The sequence below is a fragment of the Myotis yumanensis genome, unplaced genomic scaffold, assembly GCF_028538775.1.
Source record: "Myotis yumanensis isolate MYYU_CA2020_CCGP unplaced genomic scaffold, mMyoYum1.0.hap1 SCAF_3, whole genome shotgun sequence".
Taxonomy (NCBI): Eukaryota; Metazoa; Chordata; class Mammalia; order Chiroptera; family Vespertilionidae; genus Myotis; species Myotis yumanensis.
The window spans coordinates 173,630,371-173,655,206 of NW_027223754.1; the positions used below are offsets into that span (position 1 = coordinate 173,630,371).

Consider the following 24,836-nt stretch of genomic DNA (forward strand, 5'->3'; position numbering starts at 1 on the left):
CACTTATTAACATTATATTAACAAGATTAATAACACTATTATATTGATAATTACATGTTTATAACAATAAAATACTATTTTATATGACTTGCATGTTGAAGTGATATTGTGAGTTCAGATATAGTGAGTTCAATAAACTATATTACTAAAATTAAATTAAATCTTACCTGTTTCCTCTTACTTTTTAAAATGTGGTACTAGCCCTAGATGGTTTGGCTCAGTGGAAAAAGCGTCAGCCCGAGGACTGAAGGGTCCCAGGTTTGATTCCGGTCAAGGGCACATGCCTGGGTTGCAGGCTTGATACCCAGTATGGGGGTTGCAGGAGGCAGCCAATCAATGATTCTCTCCCATCATTGATGTTTCTATCTCTCTCTCCCTCTCCCTTCCTCTCTGAAATCAATAAAAATACATTTTAAAAACTGTGGTACTAGACATTTTAAAATGACCAATGTGGATTATATTTGTGGCTTGCATTATGTTGCTGTGGGACAGTGCTGGGTGTCATTGGCCCAGCCAAGATCTCTGATGCTGCCGTATGTTCACATATTGGGAAGATTCATGACACTAGTTAGAAGAGGGGGAAGGGCCCACTTTATATTTGGGGCCATTTCTTTTTCTCATAACCACAGAAGTAGTTTTCCGAATAAGATTTAGTCTTTTACCAGCATTACTAATATAATTGTCAATCTAATGTCATTTATAAACTTCATTTCCGTGTTGTAATATCAAGGTAAATTCATCAAAATTTGTGTTTGTTTTTAAAAATAAGCTTAAATATTGCAAAGGAGATTATTCTCAAAGAGTCCTTTCCTCAGGCTAAAGCTCTCTATAAAATCGCTGACTTCCTCTGGAGAATATAATGGCTGTGGAAAGAAATTCACTGGCTTCTCCAAAGAGGAAGAAAAATCATGTGATCTTGAGTCCTACGGCATCAAACGGCCTTTTTTTCCCCATAAAAATTTTATACCAAAGAAGAATTTGAGAGGCATAATAGTAGTCAATATTGAACCAATCTACTAGAACTTTCATTTTTCTTAATAGTCAGTCCTATTTTCTAGCAGTGAGAAAGCCAGAAAGCAAAATTTTCTAAAAACGGACTTACGGGGCTAGAGGATTTATCTAAAATTTATCTGGATAGGAAATCTGTGAGTGAAATCCCCCTTTTTGTTAGATAATTAGTGCATTGCTTTGTAAAGTTTGAAATTTTAATAAATTTTATCTTATCCTAAGCCTTTGTTCCTGTCAGCTATGTTCCGTGATGTGTATGAAAAAGGTGTAAGTTCTCTCTGACCTTTACATTCCTTTCTAGCTGCACTTTCCTCTTCTTTCAATAGCTCTTGAACTAGAAAATGAGGAAAGGCACAAAGCACATTGTTTTGGGGAAGAATGTACTATTGTCTGTGTTTCCAGTTTTATAGTTCTAAAAATTGCCTAGCCTTATAAAATGGAAGCTATAGTTCACATTTAGGTGCAGAATTGAAGGGCCACCAAATTGCTGAATTTTGTGACACCAAGGAAAAATTCTTCCAGGGATTGTTTGAAATGGTCCACTTTCCTCAATGGTCACCAAGAAAATCATTGTTAAGGACATCATGCAGACTTTAGAAAACCAAAAATAAATAAAGCCCATGGTAGTATATCAGTTTGACGGGTCGATCCCCTGAGTAATTTTGATTTGGGGTCTTTTTGTCTTACAGACATGATCTTGGAAAGATCTGACCTTGGAAAGCTTAGGTATCAGAAGTCTTAGAGTTTTAATAGATTATACTCCAAGATTCCCTTTTGAACCTTGCTTTTTAAATGGCTACATGGACAATATTAAACTTTATTGGCATATACCTATTAGTAAGTTAGATTTTCTGACATGTTTACAGTGTCTATCCTAATCCCCCATATTTATTCTTCTTTTCATTTTTTGGTATCTATGTATCTCAAGAATATCTGAGTCTCCCATATGCCTCAGTTTTGTGTGAGCTTACAGTGAGCATTTGGAATTTTCTGAGAAGGCAAATCCTAGGCAGTTCAATGTTAGCTTCAGACAGACCTCAAGTGTTAAATCTTTGCTTTTCTCTGTATGACTCCCATGGATTTGGTCAATTGATGTACCTGTCTGAGCTTTAACTTTCTTAATCTTTAAAATTCAGTTTATCACTTTCCCTTACATAGTTTTCCTCAAGATTAAAGGTATCTCTCTGTCTAGGTAGGGTTATATATATAGTAGGCCAATGAGTGGTGACTCTCATTCTTATTATGAGGTGGTCCATGTTTGTCAGAAATGCAGAAGACAATGTATTTGTTTGTTTTTTTGTGTTTTTTTTGTTGTTGTTTTTTGTTTGTTTTGTTTTCTTTTGCCTGATGACACTGCACTGTATAAGAGAGATACAGTTGAATGTAGGACACTTTCCCTGAAGCTAACTCCCTAAATGTAACTCCTGTTTCTATCCCTTACTGTTTGTGTAATGTTGGGCAAGTTTTTTAATCTCTTGGCTCCAGTTTTCTCACCTGCAAAATGAATTATTCATAGTACCTACCTGATAAGATTATTTTGACTATTAAAAAGTTAGTACATATGAAGACTCTAGAACACAGTTCTTAACATATAGAAAAGCTATCTAAGTATATATTCATCCTGGCAAAACTAGGTACTTATTAAATGTATTATTACAAAATTGGGTCATGGCCAGAGATAGCTGTCAAAGTGACAGTTTCGGGGGGAGAGAAGAAAGGCTTTTGAATTTCCTTTGGACACCAAATGTACTGGGTTACGACTGGTCAGTAATACGTGGATTAGAATGATGAGTATGTGTTACCAAAATTATGGAAATAATCCAACTTGCATTCTCCAGACACTTTTACATGTATTTTATGAGTTGTTGCATATAAAAACTTGAGAGATATTCAAGACAGGCATTACTATCTCCATTTTAAAATTGAAGAAACTGATCTTGATGAAGTTGAATTGAGTTGCCTAAGAACACATAACAGAGAGCCACATAATCATGGCTTCCAAATTTAATTATTTTTATCACTCTATCATACTTTCTACATACAAAATGATGTTGGTAAATGGCCATAAGTATTTCTGTGGATTTTCTAACATGTTTATTTAACTTCACTGTTTTAATTTCTTCCCCAAGGAAACTTCTATACAATCTATACCGATATATTTTTGAAAAGATTTTAAGTATTGACATCTTTAATACTGTCAACAATAAATACAATTAAAATATATATGTAAATAAAATAAAATGAAAATATTTTAAGTAGTAGGTCTTTAAAACTATAGCTTTAAATTTTGAAGAAATTGTTAGGGACATTTCTATCACATGAAGTTTTTGTAAGCAAAGCTCTTGGGAATGTGTTTTGTTTGTTTCTTTTCCCCCAAAATGTATAACCTTCAGGTAACGGATGTTGATATATTCTAGGTGCTTCTAAAAATCTGTTTTAAATTGTAAAAAGTTATTGTTTCTCTAAAGCCACATTGACCTCAAGGAAATGACATTTTTATTTTGCATGGCATTGACAATACTTAATTTTCACCTTCATTTGAGAATTTGCATAGTAATGCACAAATTATATTAGTATTCTTATCATCTTCCAGGAGCAAGTCATTAAATATGTTTAATGAAAGGATTTCCTCTTCTTTAAGTTTCAAGATCTTTAGGTTAGGTTTATGCCGGGTTTCTTGTTCTGGCATCAAGAAGGGTTCAGGAAATCTGGAGAAGGCTGTGCGTAGATTTTAAATAAGAGTCCAGAGATGAAGATAATTTTGAAAGGCATTTGGGGGGTCAGAGGAGCTTAGCTAAAGGAGCTAAGTTCTAAGGTCTTAAGTCTTAGGTCTAAGCAGACCTTAGGTTCTCCTCGTCCCCAGGACCCCATGCTTTTTATTAACACAACTTGTCCTGAGGCGAAGCAGAGATATACACTTCAAAGGGTCAGGGTTTCAGTACAGAGTCCATTGTCAGAATGGGGGAATTAGCCTATGGTTGTTCAGGTGTTTGGCCAGTAGAAGGCAATAACATGTAGATTAAGATGCCCTTTAGCTGTCTGGCAGCCAAGAAATCAATTTAATGTATCCTATTCAGGTTTAGGGAAATGCCTTCAGCCATTCCCAGATGTAGCCCTGCTGTACATGCTGGAATTGGTCTCCGGCAGGTTTACACTCATTTAAGTGTTTATAAGTATCTTAAAATCAGCTATTTAGGAATTGCTTCTATAGTGTTCCAATTTGGGCATGATTTCAGAATATTACTGAATTTTTAAAATTTACTTTAAGTTTGTCAAGTTATCAGTCTCTATATCATAGCATATTTGGCTGCTGTAATCTGAACTCTCAACATCTGTCCTGTAGATAGTCAGTTGGGAGGGGTTTCCTGAACGTTTGTTGCTATTTGAGTGTGAAATAAGGTCTCATTTCTTACACAAGCAACCATTTATAATTTGTGGAAAGGGTGCACTTCAGTTGATAAGTCATTTGTTCAGAAACCACATGAGCACAGAAACACAGGGGACGTAGGTAAAAGGATTTAAAAATAACCCAGGTACTATTTTCACAACTGAAAGTTCTTTCAGTTTAATAACATCTGCTGATTTTCCCTACATGCTTCTTCAGGAGATGGATCAACTGATCTTTGCAGAAGCTCTAAGAGTCCTCGTATATAAATCTTTCTGTTCATTGCTATATGCTTCCCACAGTTATTTTTGGACCCATAAAATCAAATTATTGGTTTAGAAAAGTCTAAGGTTAAAGCCAGTTATTCTATCCCTGGGGCTCTTTGCAGTTCAGCCTGCCTCTCGATCAACAGAAAAACACGTGATGTTAGAGAGCATTTCAATTCACTGCACTTTCAAGACCACACAGAGAATGTCCGGTGGTCTTTCAGAGCAGGGATCACAATTCAAAGGCTTATGAGGCTGGACTGCTAAAATAACCTAGTGGAGTGGGTGGTGGGGAGTGTGGCTGCTTGGAGAGTAAACACTCCTGCCAAGAATGGGAGGGGAGGGTGTGTGGGGAGGAATGTGTTCCTGAATGGGGCACTATGTTCGTTATTTTTATTATTCTTTTTAGGCATAGGAGTTCCTTATTCCTCTGAATGTCACCAATTTCCTGTTACCTTACTTGCTTCTCCTACTTATGTCCCTACTGGGGAACAAAAGGCTCTGTTGCTCATGTGTGGTGCTTTTGTTGACATGGGGCAGAGATGTGGAAAGGCCAGTCCACCTAGTCTCTTTGCTTCTGGCCCAGAGCCAATATCTGACCCATCTGTGCTCAGGGCATGTTCCAGAGCCACTCCCACTTTTTGCAGGAGATGTCTATTGTGTGTTTTCCTGTCTAATCAAATCCCTGTGTTTTCTTCCTTTCTGGGATTTTGCTTTGGTTTATGTTCATCAAGGGACCCTCTTGCAGTTTTCAACTGATAAACTGAATTTATAAAAGGTATCTTTTCTTTAACATTAAGAGACTTGAGGTAGGGAATGGAGCAGTGATGGTGAACCTATGACACGCGAACTCATTTTTTGGGTTGATTTTTCTTTGTTAAATGGCATTTAAATATATAAAATAAATATCAAAAATATAAATCTTTGTTTTACTATGGTTGCAAATATCAAAAAAATTTCTATATGTGACACGGCACCAGAGTTAAGTTAGGGTTTTTCAAAATGCTGACACGCCGAGCTCAAAAGGTTCGCCATCACTGGAATAGAGGTTGCAGAAAGTCTGAAATCTTGAATCAGAGCTCTCCTATTTCTATTTTATAGAAGGTAGTCAAATTATAAAAGCCTAGAAATATGCTGAGTGTGGAACTCATGTCTCTCTCTTAAACAATCATTATTTTTTCCTATAGGTTATTTTCTTTTGGTATAGTCCTAAAACCCATATACTTATACAAAGCTCAATTTTTTTTTCAGATGACCTTTTCCTTTAACTGCTCTTCCTAGTACTACATTCTACAATTCCTCTCAGCAATTAAAATAAACTTTTTTCCCCCTGAGCTTATTCTCTTTGAGGTGTTTAAGATCTGAGGGAAGTAGAGTGTGAAACTAACATTTTAAAATTAAATAATGCTGATACAAAAGAATTAAGTGACTAATTTTAAAGCTCAACATACAAAAAACATAGAGATTGAGAGGGTAGCAATAAGCAAAATTCAAGACTTATGTGAAGGAAAGTGACACATCTGTACTCAGCTCTAGTTATTTGCCACCTTTAATTTTCAACTTCAGAAATCTGAGATCCTGAAGAACAGATCTGAGCATCTTATGCTCATAGTTCACATCTTTGTCTTCTTTTTATTTGTGTGCCCAGAGTTTATTAGACCTACTGATATGTAGTTGGTGCTCAATTAATGGTTGTAGAAAGGAGGATGAGATCTTTTAGAGATTTAAATTATTTGAACATATAGAGGCCTACAGATAATTGTTAGAATAGCTGATATTTATTGAGCACTTAGGGGCCAGGTATGATTAATTGCTTTTCTGTATTATCTTTTTTCCCTTTCTTACCATAACCTCATTTTATGGATGAGGATTAACTGAGGCATAGAGAGCTGAGGACACATAGGAGATAAGTAAGACCAAGGATTTGAATCCGGGGCTGTTTGACTCCAGAATCCATACCTGCAACTAGTCTACTTTTCAGTCAAATTGAGGAGTTGAAGGCTACCTCTATAAACAAACAAGCCAACAAATAATTACTTGGGTCACTGAGGCAAAATCTCTGCTTTCCTTAGAGATGTGCATTTTAGGGTTTTGTGTTAGAGAAGAATCCCAAGCTTTAGGAAGCAATGGTTCTTTTAACTCAATGAATAGTGTCTTTTTATTCTTTGTTTTTCACATTATTATAGAAATATGTGCATATAATAATAAAAATCAAAGTTGCATACATTTATTTAAAATGAATAGAGAACAGGCCATCCTTCATGTTTACCTCTAGTCTCACTCTGCTGAGGGAGGCATTTTCACCATTTCTGCTTGTATTTCAAGTCCGGTGATTGTTTCCATACCTATGGTTGTTTCTATACATTTATAAAGTGCTTCTGTACTAGGATCCATTTTAGACTCAAGGTACGTGGGAATAAATAAAAGTTAAACTCATTCTTCTTGTGGAGATAACATTCTAGTCAATAGACAAATAAATGAGATGGGTAATTTCAGGGAGTGGTAAGTGCCATGTAGATAATTTGGTTGATTTGTTTGTTCATCTTGAAATTGTAGGTTTTCTCATTCTTGTTGTTGGGTTTTCTCAAACATCTGTGACCTCTGTGTGACGGATCTTACTTATGAGTGAAGGACCAATCAGGTGGATGATTAGAGGTGGACTCAATTCTTCCTCAGGGAGAGGATCAGACCTGGGGCTGGGAATGTGGGTAGGGCTGGTTGACAGGCAGGCAGGCCAGCTTCACTTTAGGGTCTGTGGTTGTGAAGTAGGTGTCAGCTGTGCTCCCCACCACTGGGCACTCTGATGTGCCCACCAATAGTAGAAACACATTGAAAGGATAATCTGGGATGTAGAGGTAAGGTAAAGAAGTGATGCTTCCTAGTGAGAGAATTTTGCCTTTATTCAGACCCATTGGATAGTTTCTAGACTGTAATGTGGATATTATATGAACAAATATTTTCCCCCAGGAGAATACAAAATTTAGATTTTTATGTGTAATTTTCTGATTGCTAAATATGAAGCCAATCTTTTAAAAATTCTCATAGCCAAATGAAAAATGCTTCAGAACTATGGATGTGACTTCTGCCTCAATCCAGTTATATATATATATATATATGCAAAAGAGTTGAATGACTAATATTTATATTTATTATATATTACATATATTATATATATTGCCATAACAGACATAGAAAATAACAATACTTGGTGGAATGTTGTGGTAAACAGACCTAGGCTATTCACCTGACATGGAGCCTCTGGTTGCCTCAGGCCCCACTCAGATTCCCCAAGAACTGAGAGGATCAATATCTCAACACACAAATAGCTAGAGTGATGGCTCATGGGTTTGTCCTTAAGAGTCCCAATTTCCACCTGTTGTCTCAGTGGTCTGGTTTGAACGCTGTCATATGGTCACCCTACCCATACCCATTCATGGCACACAATGTTTGGGCAGTCCTGAGAGGTGGTTTTATTTGTTTTTTGGTTTGTTTTTTTTTGTGATGGGAAGGGTCAGGGGAAGTTCCATTTCTTTAGAGAGAAATTCTTTGTTTAACCTAGTGCAAACTCTGTTGCTGCTCACAAAAGGAAGATGGGGCAGGGGCAGCTAATCAGATACATTGATTTCTGTCCCACTGCACCCCTCCATTTCTGTAACTGCCTACCTTGAGATTGAGTTGCTAAGACTCAACCAGAAGGAAATCTCTCCTCCATCTTGCATCATTTTTCCTTGTACTTTCTGGATAATACCTCCCTCAACTCTGGTATTCAGGAAAAAAATCTCATCTGCTTCCTGTAACTTGTAAATGTTTTAAATCATGAGCTTGCTAATATGTCACTCTTATTTATCAGTACTTTTAGTGAATAGATTTTTCAAAATAATTTATTGTAATTTAAGTGGGATTTGAGAATAGAGGGAAGAAAAATATGGATGCTTAATTCAACATCATGATCCAAAGCTTTTACCACTCTTTCTGAATGACCTAATTGAAATTGGGAAAAAAATTTGGACCTGAATTCTGTTTTTCTTCTTGTTCTCTTGATAGGAGGTTGCATGCTTAATGAGGGAAGGGCTTCTGACTGTACAGTTGTCCTCTGTTTGAAATTGAGTCATGCTTTATCAAGATTATTGATCAAATACTCTCAGAGATCTCCTCTGATCCTGGCATGTGGCAGTGGGTCATCCTGCCATTTGGATCCCAGGAGTTGCGAGGTTATCCAGATAAATTAGACCACAGCAAAGTCACAAACCTATCATCTGTGCAAAATAAGTTCTATGCTGGTCAGGGTCAGTTCTGCCCTTGAATCCTGGCTAGAGATCAGTGTAAGACTGGGCCTACTTACATGTTCTTTGTATTCACCTTTCAAGGTAGATTTTAAGTATGATATTTTTAAAAGTTAGTGGAGTGAACTTACCCTGAATCACTCCAAAGCAGGCTCCCAAAAAGACCTTATCAAATAGATCAGCCGCAAAGTGCCAGTGACATTTTATAATCGATGCTTGCCAGTGCTTTTGAAATCGGGAGTAGGAGAAAGGGAAAGGATTAGAAAAGCCTCATTTAAACAATAAGACTTCTCCCATCTCTAATAAGTTGCTTCCTTTCTTGCCCGGGAGTTTCCTAGCAAATAAGCTGCTAGTGTTGCAGCAGGGACAGCATCAGCAGCTTTATCTTTTCCCTTGTGTTTCAGTGAACACACACACAAACCTGGGATACTTGTCAACAATTGAATTTTGTTATCTAGACTGGGGTGTTCACCCTGTGCAACTAAACTCTTTAAAATGATCATGTCATCAATCACACAGACACTGCAGGAGCAACTGAGGGAATGGTTAGGGGAAAGATGAGCTTATGAAACATCCAGGGGGTAGAGCAGGAGGCAGAGTTCTTGTTTCCATTTTTAGAGGCCAGTTACCAGGGAGTTGATTTTTATGGTGTCTCCTTGCTCAGCTGTTGGAAGCCATTTTAATTATTCTTTCCCTGAACCAAAATTATCACTGGGCTTAACATTGCAACACCACACAATATACATAATTGACTCTTTTGTGAATGGATGGAAAGAAAAGTAATGCCACCCAAAGTGTGTGTGTGTGGTGTGGGGGGGGGGGGGGGTGGGAAGGGGAGTAGAGAGCTGTTCAGAGAGACTGTGATTTTGATCACTAATCAATCAACAGGATTGAACCCTAAAAACTGTATAGCTGATTATTCAGTCCATAAAAAAATTAAATAGAACATTGAGTTAAGACCCATACAGGTGAATCTTAAATAACATATTCTCATCAAGTCATTTTTGGGAATTTACTCAGGGTGTGGGTAGTAGGAACTTGGCTAAGTTTCTTAACCCTTGTGAGCTTTGGATTTCCCATATGCAGAGAGGTACCATGATGCCAGGTCTGCCTGTCAGATTTTCTGTGTCCATCTAAGAGAAAAAATTGAAAATCCTCTGGAAAGTTCTAAGATGCCATTGAATGTGAGGTAGCAGTAGTGGGTATTTTTATATCTTTGTCTTAAAACTTGACAGCTAAACAACTTGTTAATCCTGTGTCATATAACAAGCTGTTGCCTTTTCTGTATTTCCTCTTGCAATTTAAGCTGACTGAGCTGTTAAGTTATCTCAGCTGCAGCTGAACACAGACATCTGTAAGAAATTGATTCTCTTCATTCCAATTTCTTCTATCATTGATCAGTTGATTTCATAAGCTTAGCAGAGCTGGGAAATATTTAACAACAGAATTCTGATGTTGGGAGGAGTTGAGTTTTTTATTTATATTGTATTTTATTAGGAGATTCTTGATGGTTTTACTCGCTTGTGATTTTTTTTCCTCAATATGTTTTTCTGGCTCAAAGGAAATTACAAACTAATTTTCTGTCCTCTACCCAAATTCTGGTCCTCCTTTAGTTTGACTCCTGCACTTTGAACTTGTGAAGCTATAGTTCACATTATACGATAGAAAGCAATCAGCCTCGTGTAACTGCCCTGTCCAGTTTTGACAAATGTATAGAGTGTTGCTTCAAGCTTCTATGTAATTTAGGTTTCCTGTGACTAACCAATACCACGATTGCATCTAATTTAAGAATGTTTCTCCCACTCAGCTTTTTATAGCTCCTTCCTACATTTGTTAGTAAGAAAACAATTTAGGCAAATATCACATCTTGAGTCATGAGGTATGTGTCTCCTTAGAATTCCTTGAATTTCAAAGAAAACTTCATGTGAATTAAAAAATGCACCCCACCCCAGTGCGCATACACACACACACACACACACACACACACACACACACACACACATTACCAGGCTGAAAAAGTGAAAAACACTTATTTAGCTTTTGAGCTTTGAATGAAAAAGCATTGAGCTTCCAAAGTCTACACACAATTGGTATAGGGTTCACTGTAGCCAATCATAGAGGAGAAGGGAGTTTACTAAGGGTCCTCCGCAGCCCCTTTGTTGACTGAATGAGACGCTGGAGCGCTGGGAGACTGGCGGGCTTTCTTAAAGTCCCACAGTGGCGGCTGCTGTGGAGCTGGACTCAGAGTGCAGATCGTCAGCACAGAGCAATGCCCCTCCCACTCCCTCAGGAAGCCCACCTAAATTCTTTTGCTGTTCCATGTGCCAAGAAAACTAAAAACTGCAAGAATTTTTCCTGTTTGAATATTTCATTTCTAGACAAAGTTTGGTCTATTTGGCTACTGTGGAAATGTTGATCAATGGAGATGCAACTAAATCCGCTTCCTGCTGTAAAATGTAGGCTTTTTTGAAGCCCAAATACAAATGGAAGAATGCAGTCAAACCTTTCAAATGGTTATCAAATAAAATCAAAGGAAAAGAAAACTTTTCCATCGCAGTGAACAGCTATGTTGTGACGTGTCAACTTGAACATAAATTTGTTAATTTATGAAAGGCAAATTGATTTTTCCTGCTTTTTAGAACTGACTTTAACCTCTGTGTTAAGTGCATCTTTCTAATTGAATGATTTTTGAGTAGAATAAAGAATCTGGTGACTTGTTTAGCAGTAAGGAGAATTCGCCCACATCTTTGTTTAGATTCCAAGTTCTTGCTTAGTACTAAGGGGCTTTTTGGTTAACAAGGACGTTTTTCTTTCTAATTAATACGTACAAAATTATGAGAGTAAAATAGACCTTAGTCAATGGGAAATGACAAATAACTGCTGAGCAGTTCATATTCGGTAGACCTCAGCATCTTATGTATTTATTTATGAATCAGGCCCACAGAAATTTGGGCACAAGAATTTTTCTCAACATATTAGAGGATTATTTGGAAGTTAGTTTTTACTTCTTCTCTAGAAGAGACAGATTGATAGTGTTGTTTAAAGATGAACATTAAGAAATTACTTGAATCATTCCCCTCAGCCTGGTATTGAAGACACATCACCGTCTGACCCCCCTCTTTACTTTTTCCTGGAAGATTTTAAAGCATATCTCAGACAACATGTTTTTTCATCCATAAATACCTGAACTTTGTATCTCTAAAAGGACTTTTAAAAATTAAAATGTAACTTCCATGCTAGTATCACTCAACAGCATTAATCAATCTAAGTCTTAAGTGTCACCTAAGTCTCTAGTCCTTATTCAGATTTCCTCTTTTATCTCAAAGATTGTTTTATAATTAATTTGCTTGAATTAGGATCCAAACATTGGAACTTGTTGTTATATGTATTAAGTCTTTTATTCTTGAGAAGGCTCTGTCCCCACCTTTTTGATGGTATTGATTTATTGGAGAAACCAGGTCGTTAATCTTGTAGAATGTTCCATATTCTGTATTGGGATGATTGGTTCTTCAAGGTGTTGAATGAGTGCCTCTGTGCCATGTACCTTCTGTGAACTAGTAATTAATCTAAAGCCTTGATTAGATTCAGGGTCAGCTGATCAGCAAGGATGCACAAATGCACGCGATGCTGTGCACTTCGTTTAGTCCTGTCAGCCTGGTGCTCCCACTTACGATGCTGCTGAGCTCGCCTGGAGGTTCCACCTGACCCTTCCGTTCTCACTCCTGACTCTTCCTCCATCTCCGCACAGTCTCAGTGTCATCGATGGCCACCACCTGGATCCATTACTTAGGGTTGCGGAATGCTGTGGGGCTTCTGCTTCCCCTTCTCAGTGTGGTCCTGCCCACATGGGGCCTGCACATGTCTTCCTTACGTCTGAGTGTTTCGGCCAGATGTAATGTCTTCCCTGTCTCATGTGCTTCCTAGCATAGTCATGAACGTCATAAGAAAATATAAGTACTTACTGAATGGAGTGCTGAGGCATGACTGAATCGGGTTAAGACTGCACCATCCAGTGTCTATGTTGGATCAGAGAGAGAAGCAGGCTCTGGCCTTGGTGCTGAGGCAGGCAGCCACGGGGCCCCCCCTCTGGGAGCTGTGTGGTCTACACAGCACCTGGCTTGCAGCAGGGAGATGGGAAAGACAAGTCTTTCTTACCCACCAGTCCCCAGTGGCTCCCAGAAAAAAAAGAAATTACTTGAATCAAATTGGTAATACATTTGAAATCACACTACACTCTCATGTGACGGAAGCATCATGGGGCAGTGGGAAGAGCAATGGATTTGGAATCAGAGCTGCTGACTCACTGGGGAAGTAACAAATTCATTGAGCTTCAGTTTCTCAAGTGCTCAACTGAGGTACAAATTCTTATCTCTAGATGATGGCATGAAAGAAGGTTTTTGAAAAGATATAACAGGACCTAGTCCAAAGGCAATTAATAAGAAAAACATTATTCTAATATTAAACTTTTAATTCAATGTAAGATAATGTAAGGAAAGCATGACAGGGTAAGGTCAAGTAGGTAGTGATGGCAAGCTTTCAACTTTTTCTTTTTATTATTTCTCAGAATACTTTAATGTTCTGTTTTAATAAAGTTTTAGTAAGGTTAAAATTCATAATGTAATTATTTTTTGTTAGCCAAGCTAGCGTCTATTAAATTTCAGCTTTAATTAAATGTCTTGGCCTGTAAGAGTACTGACTGTTGAGCAGATCAAAAGGGAAGAATTCAAAGCCTGGAAAGGAACGAAGGTCATTTAACTTGTCATGTGTTGGTACGCATGATTAGTAACAACGATCAATTTTCTTAGAACTTTCTTCAAAGCAAGCCTAAAATAGATATTTAACAGTAAAATGTCAGAAATACTCCTTTAAAAGAAAGTAAGAAAATTAAAGCTCAGAAAATTAAGCTCAGAAAAAATAAAACCAACATTTTTACAACTCAGCTAATACCAGAAGCTCCCTGCCATTATCCAGGGTGCCTTGTTGGCAGTGTTTGTCTGCAACAAAAGCTTGCCGAATGCAGTGAAAAGGATAGCAGGCCCCATACATGTTGCATATGCTCTGGGATAGGATTTGTAATGGCCTCTTTCCTTGCTAGATCAATTCCAAACATGTATACCTAAATGTCAGTACCTCCGATCCAAATTTACCTTCTAGCAAATCCAGTATAAATTCTCCACTCTGGTCAAGCCCGTCTTTTGGCGTGTATTTAATTCATTCCTGCCTGGTCCTCTTTGCACCTATTTCTGTTCACTACCCATCCACCTAAGACAATACAAAAGTTGCATTTCCTAGTTCTCCCATGACATGTTTCAGCTTACTCCAGCCTATTCTAGTCTTCTCTTTTTTCACCCCCAACCCCAGGGCACTTTCTTTCTGTTCCAGACATTTTGACAGAGGATTATCTCCTGACCATAGAATTTAATATTTGTATCATGCATGTAAATCTTGACTCACTATCCAAAGGCTGCATAAGCCATTATCGGAGATGGGATCCAGTAACTAGATCCTTAGCAGAGCAGAAATTCAACCTGCAAGTTTTGGGAGAGCAGAGAGCTGGCATGTATCCACAGTGGAAGCAATTAGCATCATGCTATAAAAGCGCAGAGTTCTTATAAACCTAGTATCTCCATCCTAGATATGATTAATGTACACATTGGCAGTGCTACCTCCACACAACTGGTTGTAAGTTTTGCTTATACAGTGCAGTGGTGAAAATTAGTTTGGGGAGGTACGTAAGTGACAATGACCATTTCTTTCTGAGTTTATCTGTTTTCATTTGCATGTCAGAGAATAATACGTACTTGAATTTGTATATTGTACAAAAGTTGTGAAAAGCAGGTTTCTGTCTTTTCACACACGGGCCTAAATGGTACTCTGTAAGAGTGAATTGTTACTGGTTTTCAGTATCTGTTTAAAAGTTGGAGATACACATTGCGCTTGCCATTATTACTACTTGCTTGTGACTGAATTTTTAATGAGAGCCTGACCTGAGGATGTGAATGAAATTCATGTAGCTCATAATATATACCTTTTATGGATAGGCTAATACATGCAGGATCAGTCTGGAAAAGATAACACAATTTTTTCCCGAGAGTTCACAGAAAGTCATAATAAGTTAATTCAAGACTGATTTGCTACTAGCTTTGATGTATATTTATAAGGTCTTTCCTTTTTTTCTGTCACAGGTGGATGAAATAAAATGTTTTATTGAATTTTGATTGGACTCAGTGCTGGGCAGGGGAGATAGTATCTGCTAGAGGGAGAGGAAAGCCCATAGAGTTTCAAGCTGTGCCTCCTCAGTTTACCTAGAATTCAGTGTCTGTAAGATCTTTTTAACTATTTTCCTAAGAGCATGTCTTAAAATAGCTCAGGGGATGATGTGGCCATCAAGTTCAAGAACTTGATGAGTTCAGAGTGTAGGAGAATGAGACACATTTTTACCATGAAGCATGTTGTGAGAGAGCTCAGTTTACAGAGCTCTTTCTAGTGGAATCCATTAGTAATTCCCCACAGAAACTCTATGCATTAGGCCTGCATGTTTTCCATTCAGCAGAAGTGGACATTGACGTAGAGATGATAGTGGAGCATTTATCAGATTAGTAACACAGTTAGGGGAGAAAGTTTCCAAATCATGTACTCTCCAGTCTGTTGCTTAGCTTCCTGCGTTCTACCTTCCTCCTTTCCAAATGTTCTATAAAACATACATATGGGTTAAAAATAATTAATTATAATTCTCCTCTCAGTTGCTATGGCAATGTTAGTTCCTTAATGCATCCTATGTTCCTTCATGCCCTCTGACTTAATTTCCCACAAAGCAGCTCAATTTTAGAAATAAGGTCTTTTGAAAATAAGCATCAAGTATTATTATAGGATTTTTATGGTGTCCACCTGAGAGAATATCTGTAGACTTAATGAGAGACCTTGGCCTTGTGACTATGTTGGAAGATAGATTCCTCCTCCACTGGGGCCCTGCTCCCCACTATGGACATTTTATTTTTAGAGCAATCAGGGGAGTTCAGATGAAGAAATATGTAGAGCAATATTGAGAATCCCTTTTTTTGTAACTGTACACTGAAAAGAATGAATTCAGAACCTCTGTGTTCTCCCCCTCTTCCACACTTTATTGTCTCTTGAATCTTTCTGTTGTCTGATTATGCCTAAAGGGAAAAATAAGAGTGCTAAAATAATTTTATTCAAAATGACTTCTAAAGTGCTAAAAAGCAAAGATTATTCCTGCTGGCACTTAATGTAATTATAATGTGGTAAATGATAGGCAGTCTGGCCAATCTAGAAGGTAAGAGCCTTTCTTCAGTTGATAGATTTGTTCCTGCAGTTGTCTGTAATTGTGTTAATATTTGAAGTAGAATATATTTTAATAAATTAAAACATTTCAGATGTTTATATGTTCACAGATAATAATTTATCAATTTAAAACTTAAGGTAATAAATTAGTAAATTTTTCTTCTTTAGGGAAAAATAGTTTAAGTTTTGTCAAAAAACTTTGGTGCTACTTATTAGCACATGAGAAAAAATATATAACTGAACAAAGGCTTGTATTATCTCTTTCTGAAATGAGAATATATAATTAAATAGCTTTAGGAGTTCAACCTGTGTGTTCATTCCATTTTATTGTATCAGTAAAGCTTCCCTCGGTAAAGCAGAACCACTAGGTGAGATAAACTTGTGACAGGAATTTGATCTTATGCATATGTGCATACTAGTTCATCCTCCAAATATCCCACGAGAGTTTGTTATGGTCCATCCAACCAGAAACATATAGAAAGAATAATTCTGGTAAATGTAGTTCAGCTTACCTAAGCTGACATGTGACAAAGCCACCGTAGGTGGTTTGAGATTTACATACTTCCTTTAGCCTTTAGGGATTAAAACAAGAGAAGGTAAAATGCCTCAATCTACCTCAGGTTTGCAATTGATCTTTTAAAATCGGAATTTAAAAATCAAACATTAGCACTATACATAATACAAATTCTAGCATGGCATAAACTTGCCAAACAAATATTGCCTCTTAAAAGTAATGATCAATAAACCATATATTAATATAAATCACATGTATATGCCCTGTTGCTTTTAAGTAACATAATATAATGATTTAAAACCTTTGAAATATGGGAGTTGGAGTGGTCTGCATGCTGGCGAATTGAGGAATTTAACCTGCATTTCCTCCTATACAAAATGAGGACAATCATGCCCATCTCCCAGAATCACTAGCAGGCTAGTTGAGATAATGTACATACAGCTCTTAATTTTGTCCCTGGGACACAGTAATTGCTCGAAATTATAAGTATAATTATTATTAACAGTAGAATGTTCATCATTATTTTGTGAACATTTTCCTGCTTTTATATGGAGAACCGTGATTGATAGCTTTGACCTGATTTTATTCAAATGGAATTCCTGACTTTACGGTGCCAAAAGGCGAATATAGAAATACTAATATGCGTTTTTGATACCACACTGATTTTTCAAACTTCCGACTTTTAAACCCCCAGTGCTGAAAGGAGCATTCTGTGCTCACTGGGGCTGGTTTGTGTGGACTCCAGCGGGCAGCAGAGGAAAACACCTGGTAGGCGCGAAGCAGGTGGAGACTCCTCTGTGCAGCACACGCTTCTCTTGTCCTTGTCATTCCTGTGCAAAGCCGCTTCCTTCTAGTTGCAGATGGTCAAGAACGTGAAGCCAGATAATAAGCAAATGCAATTAGGGGAAATGGATGCAATTTCCTTATGTAAGACAAACTTTTCTTTACTCCCCAGGCTGGAGAAATTTATGGTTTGTAGCAGGAAGTAACAAGAGCAAGGAAAGTTATTCTGGGTGTATACTATAAAATGAGTGAAGGAGGCAATTTTTAACCCACCGTGCATTTGTTTCATCTGCCTGGTGAAGAAATATTGTGTTTGTGTTGTCTTTTAAGCCATGAGGATGAAATTAAATCCCTCATTTTTCTGTCAACCGTATCTATTCTAGGAGAGCTTTTCTACTCCAGGGAAACAAATGTAAAATTTGATTAGGATAGAAATAGATTTAATAAAACATATCCTTACATTAAGACATCCTAAGACTATCAGGCTACACAGCATAAGGGAAATGGAAATGAAGGAGAGAATTTTATCCCTTATCTTTTAGGATGCCAACTCTCATCAGGCATCCTAAAGAAATACCTGAAAACATGGGATGACTTCAGTGATATTTAGGAGGCAGTGGAAGTTATTAGACTGGGAACCGGAAAATCAAAGTTTGAGCTACAGCTTTGCCCTGTGCTATTTTTGAACCTGGTACTAATCATTTATGATCTTGGACTACAGCTTCCTCCAGTATAAAAGAGGGATGATAACATTTGTTCAGTTCACCATGTAGTATTGCTGGTATATAATAAAATCTAACACAGGTATACACCTCCACGTATGAAGAGACAGAAGTGGCAGTAGATGCCCTATGAGCAAAATAACAATAGTTTAATCTCTCGTACTAAACTAACAGGAAAAAAAGTAGAACTAAGAACTGGCATATGCCTTGAAGAAAATATTTGAATTTACTTTAAGGCATAGTGTTATTAGTTAGGTCAGCATTTATTGTCTATAGCTAATAGACAATGCTTTTTAATGTCATCTATATGTATTATATACTAGTATATAATATCATTGGTAATAATTATATGTTACTTATAGTGACATTTTCCAAATTTCAGGCCCTAGATGCCTAGAGAATGCTGGAAGAGTGCCTGCTCTGTGCTCTTCAATTAGCGTGAGGAATGTTTCTTGACATACATTAGAACTTATGACATGGGGAAGCTGGTACACATATATTTCAGCTCCTGCAGAACAATACAAAGCATATTTCCTTGTTTACTTGGACACTCTGTACTGCTTCCTACTGTTCAGTGTGCTTTTGCTTTGTTCATGTTTATTTGAGGCTCAGCACCAGTCGGAACTCCATGATGCCCAGGCTCTGGTTTGTAGTCCTTCAAGCATATCTTGTTCTCAGCCCTTGTATCCTGGCTGCCTCCTCCTCCTCCAGTTTCTCCACTACCTTTTAGGGTAGGTGTTTGCTGTGCTATTGAGAAGGTGGAAATAAAACATTCACCACTTATTATAAGGTGAGGATGAAAGAAAGTGGATTTAAAATGTAGCAGCAGAGAGTAATATTAAATGTGGTTGTATAAGAATCACTTGGCTTCTGGCCAGTGTGGCTCAGTGGTTGAGCATTGACCTATGAACCAGGAGGTGATGGTTTGATTCCTGGTCAGGGCACATGACCAGGTTGTGGGCTCGACCCCATTAGAGGCCCAGTAGGAGGCATCCAATCAATGAATTTCATCATTGATGTTTCTATCTCTCCCTCTCCCTTCCTCTAAAATCAATAGAAATATATATGTATTTTTAAAAATCCACTTGGCTAAGGACTAGGAGATCTATGAGATCTAGCTGATAAGGTCTTTGGTGTCCACAGATGAGGCAAGTTCTGTGTCCAGAAATGGAGTCACACAAAGGATAGACCTTGTACCTGCTCCCCAGTTGCTCACATTCTAACATAGTAATTCTTAAACTTCCCTCTGCATCAATCATACAGATGCCCTTTAAAATACAGATGTCTTGCCCTAACTGGTTTGGCTCAGTGGATAGAGCGTCAGCCTGTGGACCGAAAGGTTCCAGGTTCGATTCTGGTGAAGGGCATGTACCTTGGTTGTGGGCACATCCCCAGTAGGTGGTGTGCAGGAGACAACTGATCGATGTTTCTCTCTCATCGATGTTTCAAACTCTCTATCCCTCTCCCTTCCTCTCTGTAAAAAACCAATAAAATATATTTAAAAAAAATAAAATAAAATAAAATACAGATGTCTGGAGTCCACCTTTGGAAATTCTGATTGAATTATTCTGATCAAATTAGTCAATGGTGAGCTCTGGATAGGACACCTATCTTTAAAAGCTCCCCACATGATTTAAATGGTCAGCCAGATCTGAGAATCATGGGTCTAATCAGTTCTGGTTTTAGTCTTTTGTGTGGTGTCAAATCATAAACATCACAGAATCTCCTTTTTGACTCAGTGTGCCCCTCTGTAAAACATGGATGATATCATCGACTCTTCATTCATTCCTATCACAAATAAACTATTATAAACTTCATATTCTGTGTTCGACATTATAATAGGGTCAGAGGGAGAGATGAGTCACAGTATCCATGGAAAGGTTTTTACAGGAAGAAAACTCTGAAACTGCAGACCGGAACCACTTTTGACACCAACTTGCTGTACACAGCAGATGGGAACTTTGTGTGCTAGTTTATTAGTGAAAGCAGGACCTGACCCTGATCAACTGCAAGCTTCTGGCTAACAATCACATGTTTGTGCTGACAAGAACCCCTTTAGTTTAATCTCCCAGTGCACTTCTCTGTCTAGCAATCCCACTAAATGTGCTTGACTAGTCTATGTGCAGTCCCACTCACAGAGACAGTTATTTCACACTTTTTCTTCTAAAACCCCAACACCACCTCCCCCAACTTTCAGCTGTCGGTGTGTCTTATTATTTTACGAAGAAAAATAGAAGCAATTAAAAAAGAAATACATTGTTTCTCAAGTACAGAATCAATTTCCCTGCAAATAGGCCCATATAATTTTGCCTTTCTTCTTATGAAGGTGGTTCCTGCTCATTTCTAGGCGTAAGAATTCCTGTGCTCAAAATCCACCTGCACTGTCAGTTACAGAAGCTCCTCTCCACACTCAACTGCATCGCCAATTTACCCCTCTCTTCCAGGTCCTTCCCGTCAACAAACCTGCATTAATAGCATCTTTCTGAACAAAACTAAACAAGAATCTCATATTAAGGACCCACACTGTCCTCCATCTCTTCGTTCCTCTACCCTTGTACAACTTTTTGAAAGTGTCTGTGTGGGTTGTCTCTACTTCCTCACCTCCCAATTTCCCGTCACACTCCAATTGGGCTATAATCCCCAACACTCTCTATAAAGGTGTTATCAACGTCAAGATAAGTCACCAAGTCTCTGTTCTCATCTACGTCACATGGTTTCTTCTAGAAACTTCTAGAAACATCCTCTTCTCTGAACACCACATTGTTTTGGCTGTTCTGCTCCATCCCTAATGGCTCATTTTCAGTCTCCCTTGCTGATGTCTTTAAATGTTGAGTCTCCCAGAGGTTAGTTGGAGGCTCTCCTTTGATCTCTGAACTCTCTCTTGTCATATCTCCTGGTTTCATGACTCTAAATACATTTGGTACTGACTAACCCCAATGCATACATCCATATTTCTCATGCGTGGTGCTCTCCCCTCAACACAGTTGCTCATGCTCCTTCAGTTTTTCCCATCTCAATGAATGGAATTGATTGTCCTGTCCTTCAACCCTTAAATTAAATGCCACCCTCTATTCCTTTCTTTTCTTCATTCTACCACATTAAATCCATTAGAAATTTCTGTTAGCAATGTCTCCAAAATGTATTCCAGTCTGACTCTTTCATTATCACATGTGACCTCCTTTGTTTGTCTCTCATCTCTGCCTGGACCATGTACCAGCCTCCTACCTAGTTTCATGGTGACCACCATTGCTCCCCTGTAATTTATTTAACTGAGTTGTCACAGTGATTTTTTAAAAAAATTAATAGAGTATATTATTCACTTTAATGGCTTCCATTGAAATTAGAATATAACTCTCAACTTTCAAACAAATCAACTGTAAATAAGACATTTCTTGAGAAAAATGAGAGAAATTTAGATGAGCATTTGATGATATTAAGGGATTGTGGTTAATTTTGTTAGGTGTGGTAATATTTGGGTTATGTAAGAGATTATTTTTAGTGATATATTTAAGGATGAAATGACATGATTTCGGGATTTTTTTTTTTTTTTTTTTTTTATTTCGGGATTTTTTTAAAAAAATGCTGAAATGCCTCATCTCCCCCTCCCCCCAAGGTAGAGATATAAAGATGTGTGGCAAAATGTTAACTGTTAGTTCTAGTTATGTGGAGGTTTAGTATACTATTGTCTCTTACATATGCTTGATAATTTTCATAATATAAAGTTGGGGGGAAAACACAACTAAAAAGTTTCCAGCTATTTGTCATGGGGAACCTTTATGATTGAATATCTGCCTACTTCTCTTGTATTTCACTTTCCCTTTTGTTTGCTGTAGTTCATCCACACTGGCCATCATTCTCTTCCTGTACACTCCAAGCCTGTGCACCCGCTGGTCCGACTCGCTGGTGCATTCTGCATGGCTGACTTACTCAAGTCTTACTGCCAGAGATTTCCCTAACATTCCTCCACCCCAGCCCCACATACTCTATTTCTAATAATTATGCTACTTTGTTTACATGTTTATTGTTGGTTTTCTTCTACTAGAATTCAAGCTCCAAGAGGGAGGGAGGGATCTTGGGTTTAAAATAGTGCATGGTGAATACTTAGTAAATACTTGTAAATGAATGAAGTGGATACTACTCTTTAAACCATTTTAAACATGTAATTTTACTAATATCAACAGATCTTAAAGGCAGGACTGAGAGGTGAACTCAAATTTCTTTTTATTGGGAGCCTTTAAAGTTCTATTACATTACTTCCTGGTGGAATGGACTAAGTGGGGTCTGAGAGAGGAGTCTGGGGAGCATACTCCCCCACTCACAAAATTTAAATAATTGCTTTTATAGGTATATGCTTTGGGAGGGAATTCCATGCCTATAATTAAATTCTCACAAGAGTTCTTGAAACTCCAAGTTTTCATCATTATTTCTTTGTTTGTGACCAGGGACAACTTACAATGTTAGATGCTCATCACAATGTGAGAAATTTAAACTAAACTTGTCATCAAGTCCTGAAGACCCATGCTTGTGAACATTTAACACACTTAATTGGATTTAACACTTTTGTTTTTACAGGCTATTGGACGTCCCTTTATGCCCCCATACTGGTCTCTGGGATTTCAGCTAAGTCGATGGGGCTATAATAGCATAGATGTGCTGGAAAAAACGGTTGAACGTTTAAGACAGTATGATATTCCTCATGTAAGTGTACCCTAAACACTATGGGGGAATTGATTGTAACAAAAATATAAGGTGTAGTGATTAACCTGTAATCTATATAAAATACATATTTGTGTGTTACAGTAGTCTGTCCTTATTCACAGGGGACATATGCCAAGATCCCCAGTGGATGCCTGAAGCTGCAGATAGTACCAAACTCTATGTTTTTTTGTGTGTTGTTTTTTTTCTACACATACATACCTTTTCATGCAAAGGAAGCACTATATGGCTTCTCTTTGGCATAACCAAGTTCGCAGCATCACTACTCTTTTGGGGCCATTATTAAGTAAAATAAGGGTTATTGCAACACAAGCATTATGAAACTAAGACAGTAAGTATGATAACTTACCTGGCTACTAAGTAACTAACAGGTAGGGATGTATACAGCATGGGCATGCTAGGCAGAGATGATTCACATGCCAGGCGGGAAACAGCATGATAGTGAGAGATTTCATTATGCTACTCAGAAAGGCATGAGTTTAAAACTTATGAATTGTTTATTTCTGGAGTTTTCCATTTAACGTTTTCAGACCATGGTTGTTATTGTGGGTAACTAAAGCACAGCGGGGTTTTAAGTGGGGGGTAGGGATTGCGGCATTTTCTCCGTTTCCTATAAAATATTCATTTTCATCCTCTTTTCTTACAGGATGATCTGAAACGCACATCAATATTTAAATTTCCAATTATATACAGTCACTCAATAGCTACTTATGAGTCTATGGCAATGTTTGTTTTTCTAATGTTCGAAGGCTGTGTCTATATTGCTCTTTTGTACAGGATGTTCAGTATGGGGATATTGACTACATGGAACGGCAGTTGGACTTCACCTACGATAAGGCTAACTTTGCTGGTCTGCCCGAGTACATTAAGAAACTGAAAAATGATGGAATGCATTATGTCATTATTTTGGTAAATATTTTTTGAAGATCAAACATACAATATTTAAATTCATATTTCCTAAATTTCTAAAAGCATATACTACAATTAATTTAGCAAAAAGAATGTCTAGCACTAAAGTATTTTTGAGGGACAAAATTTTATTTAATATAGAATGATAAACATTATATTTTATTAAAGGATAATAAATTATGAGTAAGTTTTCTATTATTCAGTGATACAAAAATGTCATCAACAAGTCATGAAGGAATTTAGTTACAATTTTTAAAACTACAGTGTTCTTTCTTCAAAAAAATTGACTTATACATAGAAGGAACAATAAGGCTTTTCACAGGTCACATAATTTGTCAAGATTTGAAGACTTGGTCATAGAAATTCTAAACAAATGATTATATAGTTATTGAATAAATGCATTGAACTTAGGTTGCAGGAATATTTTCTTCATGTTGGGTACAACATTATATTTTACTTAATACATTTAGAATATAAAAACAAAAGTCATCATAACTACTTCTAGGAGTATGACTGCTACTAAAAGTTGGTTCATAATGAAGTGCTTGTCTCATTAACACTTCTTATAAAATAATTGTTCTATCTGTTACCTTAATGTAATGATAAAAATGTCACTATGTGTTATAATCCCTAGATGACTTAATGGTGTTAGAGTTTTATGGACAGAGGGGTTTTTTGTGTTTTTTTTTTTTAAGATGGCTTATTATAAATAAAAGTACATGTATTTATTATCCAAATGACATTATTTAGCAGGAGTGTATGAAAAAATATTTAAATATAAATATATTATGATAGTAAAATGTTTAGCAAGGGAAATAGACTTGGAGTAGGGTCAATAAATATTTTTGGAAAAAAATGAATATAGAATCATATATATTTTTCTTCTTGAGTCATTGTAAAACTTGACTTTTTAAGAGGGACAGTGACTTTAAGAATTTTCCAGCTACA

General features: G+C 37.2%; 1 protein-coding gene across 3 annotated transcripts in view; it reads left to right on the forward strand.

Moving 5' to 3' along the window:
* Positions 1–24,836, forward strand: part of LOC139005587 (sucrase-isomaltase, intestinal-like) — a 174,710-nt gene that overhangs the window by 119,427 nt on the left and 30,447 nt on the right. For all 3 annotated transcript variants that reach the window (XM_070407808.1, XM_070407809.1, XM_070407810.1), the window contains 2 exons: positions 22,836–22,961; positions 23,757–23,888. In XM_070407808.1, the coding sequence (XP_070263909.1) occupies positions 22,836–22,961; positions 23,757–23,888 (258 nt within the window). The remainder of the gene's footprint in view (positions 1–22,835; positions 22,962–23,756; positions 23,889–24,836) is intronic.